Source organism: Numida meleagris, unplaced genomic scaffold (assembly GCF_002078875.1).
Source record: "Numida meleagris isolate 19003 breed g44 Domestic line unplaced genomic scaffold, NumMel1.0 unplaced_Scaffold1482, whole genome shotgun sequence".
In the NCBI taxonomy this organism is placed as follows: Eukaryota; Metazoa; Chordata; class Aves; order Galliformes; family Numididae; genus Numida; species Numida meleagris.
The window spans coordinates 1-2,240 of NW_018363270.1; the positions used below are offsets into that span (position 1 = coordinate 1).

The 2,240-nt window shown below is 68.3% G+C and overlaps 2 protein-coding genes across 2 annotated transcripts; both read right to left on the bottom strand.

Annotated features, from left to right (window-relative positions):
- Positions 1-11: 11 nt before the first annotated feature.
- On the bottom strand, positions 12-1,052 carry LOC110390608 (uncharacterized serine/threonine-protein kinase SgK494-like; the record flags this gene model as incomplete). The annotated part of the gene is made up of 4 exons (XM_021381993.1): positions 965-1,052; positions 683-877; positions 111-194; positions 12-29 (listed from the first exon to the last, which is right to left on the bottom strand). Coding segments are annotated over exons 1-4 (339 nt in total), but the record flags the coding sequence as incomplete, so codon positions are not given.
- Positions 1,053-1,431: 379 nt separating this feature from the next.
- On the bottom strand, positions 1,432-2,234 carry LOC110390607 (protein KIAA0100-like). The gene is made up of 2 exons (XM_021381992.1): positions 2,074-2,234; positions 1,432-1,955 (listed from the first exon to the last, which is right to left on the bottom strand). The coding sequence occupies exons 1-2, from the start codon at positions 2,113-2,115 to the stop codon at positions 1,773-1,775; spliced, it is 225 nt and encodes a 74-aa protein (XP_021237667.1). The 5' UTR covers positions 2,116-2,234; the 3' UTR covers positions 1,432-1,772.
- Positions 2,235-2,240: the final 6 nt, after the last annotated feature.

Here is a 2,240-nt window from a genome sequence, read left to right on the forward strand (position 1 = left end):
CGGCGCAGCACCTCAACTTTGGGTACGACCTGGAAGAGGGGTTGTCAGGACGGAGGGGGGGGGGTCCCTGGGGCAGCATGGAACCCCCGGGGCTGTGGGGCAGCACCCACCTTCACGGCGCAGACCTTCTCCCGCCCGCAGTCCAACACTTTTAGGATGGTACCGAAGGAGCCTTTGGCCACCAAGCCCAGGATCTGGGGGATGGGGGGGGGGGGGGGGGGAGCTAAATAGCCCATAAAATGATGGGGAGTACCCTCCCCCCCCCCCGGAGTGTGGGGTCCTGCGTGGGTGAGTGGCACAGGGCAGATGGGGGGCGGAGCATAAGGTCCCGGAGATACAGAATAGGGCAAATGGGGGACATAGAGGATGGGGACACCCCTACGTGGGGCACACGGGGCGCAGAGGGAACGCACGGGGGCCCGGGGGGGGGGACACGGACGAGAGGAGAAAAGGATTCGGTGAGACGGCTGCGGACTCCTGTAGGATGCACGGGGACCCTGCACGGAGCGCAGAGACCCCGCAGATCCCCGGGGATCCAAACAGGACGCACGGAGATCCCGGTAGGACATAGACACAGCCAGCATAGGGCGCGAGGGGACCCGTCGGGAGGCACCCGGGGCGCGCGGACTCCCCGGTGAAGCGGAGGGTTCCCCGGTTCGCTGCATCGGCTCCCGGACGGCACCTTGAGCTGCTGCTGCCGGGCGGAGGGACGCACGGGGAACTCCGGCAGGAAGAGCGAGACGAGCTGCGGCAGCGGCCACCCCGGGAACGGCGGCGGCTCCTCGGTGGCCACAGCGAGACCCGGCACCGGCACCGGCCCCTGGACCGACCCGCTCCGGCGGAGCAGCGCCCGCACCCACGACCCCACGGAGCGGCTCTACGGAACAGGGGGGAGCCGTCAGCGGGCCGGGGTTGGATACCGGATAGGGGGACGCGGGGACAACCTCGGGGCCACCGCACGCACCTGGGGGGGCCCCGGGCCGGACCCGCTGCTGGCTGCTCCCATCGCGCCGCCGCCCGGCCCGGCCCCGTTAATCGCCGCCTTACATAACCTCGCCCCGCCCCGCCCCGCCCCGACCCCCCCGGCACCGGGGCTCCGTGCTGTATCCACCCCCCATCCCCACCGGGCACCAGGCACGGACTCCGAGCCCCTCCCCCTCCCGGCCTCCAGTAGGATCTGGGGGTGCTCCCATCCATCCCCCTGCCCTCGGGGCAACTCCCAAATTAACAGAGTGAAAGGGTCAATGCAACCCCCCCCAGCCCCACAGAGCTCCAGGCAGCAGGGCTCATCCAGGAGCTGGATGAGGGCTGGGGGAGCCCCAAGCCCTTAAATGGGGTGGAGGGGGGGGAGAGAACTCCTTAGGATGGGCAGGTGGTGAACCCACTCTGCACAGGTGCAGAGGGAGGTGAATGACAACCCCTGAGACCAAGGCTGTTCCAAATTAAAAACTCTTATTTAAACTTCTCTCCTGTTCCCCTTTCTCCCAGCCTGGAGCGATCCCGCTGCTTCGCCGGGCCCTAGGGCCAGCACCCGCGCAGCAAGGAGGCGGGATGCCGGCGAGACCTTTGGCACAGGAGGTGGGGGGGGGGACAGGGGGCTGCAGCCCACAAAGCGGCCCCCAGCACGGCTGCGCCCCGGCCCCACAGCAACGGGGTTGCCCCCCGCCTCGGGCAGCAGCAGCACGGTCCCCCCCCTGCTATAGGGCTGCCCCTTTGGTACGGGGAGTGCGGGGGACGACCCCAGTCCCTTCCCGGCCTGCCGGGTGCTGCCGTCATTTGCGCCTGCCGAAGATGGACTTCTTGCTGGGGTTCTTCTCGCCCACGCTCAGCCCGATGAGCAGCCGTGCCTTCTCGTCCTCCTCCTGCTGCTGGATGGTCCCGTCCGATTTGTTCTCCAGCTTCCCCCGTGCCTCCGCGCCCGCCGCAGGCTTCAGGCGCAGCTTCTCTTTGATCACCTGCACCAGGAGCGGGGGCTCAGCACCAGGGGCCTGCACCCTTGGTTTCACGCTAGGGCGAGCCTGGAAGCAGCTTTGTCCCCGTAGAGGGAGGGGGGACAGCGCTGTCCCCACGTACCTGTGCCACCAAGGCTTTGCGGCTGTCCCTCTTCACCGCCATGGCGAAGTCCAGCCACGTCCAGGTGTTGTTGTGGTACTCCAGGCATGGCAGCACTAAGTTCAGGTCGCCCCAGTCCACGCTGTTCTTCTCACCCTGGGCAGAGGATTTGGGGGGGATGAGGGGGG

What these genes read in the sequence shown, in the direction of transcription:
- LOC110390607 (XM_021381992.1), bottom strand. Translation starts at nt 2,115, where the DNA reads ATGGCGGTGAAGAGGGACAGCCGCAAAGCCTTGGTGGCACAG. An exon ending in GCAAAGCCTTGGTGGCACAG is followed by an intron (nt 1,956 to 2,073) that starts GTACGTGGGGAC and finishes CTCCTGGTGCAG; the next exon opens with GTGATCAAAGAGAAGCTGCG.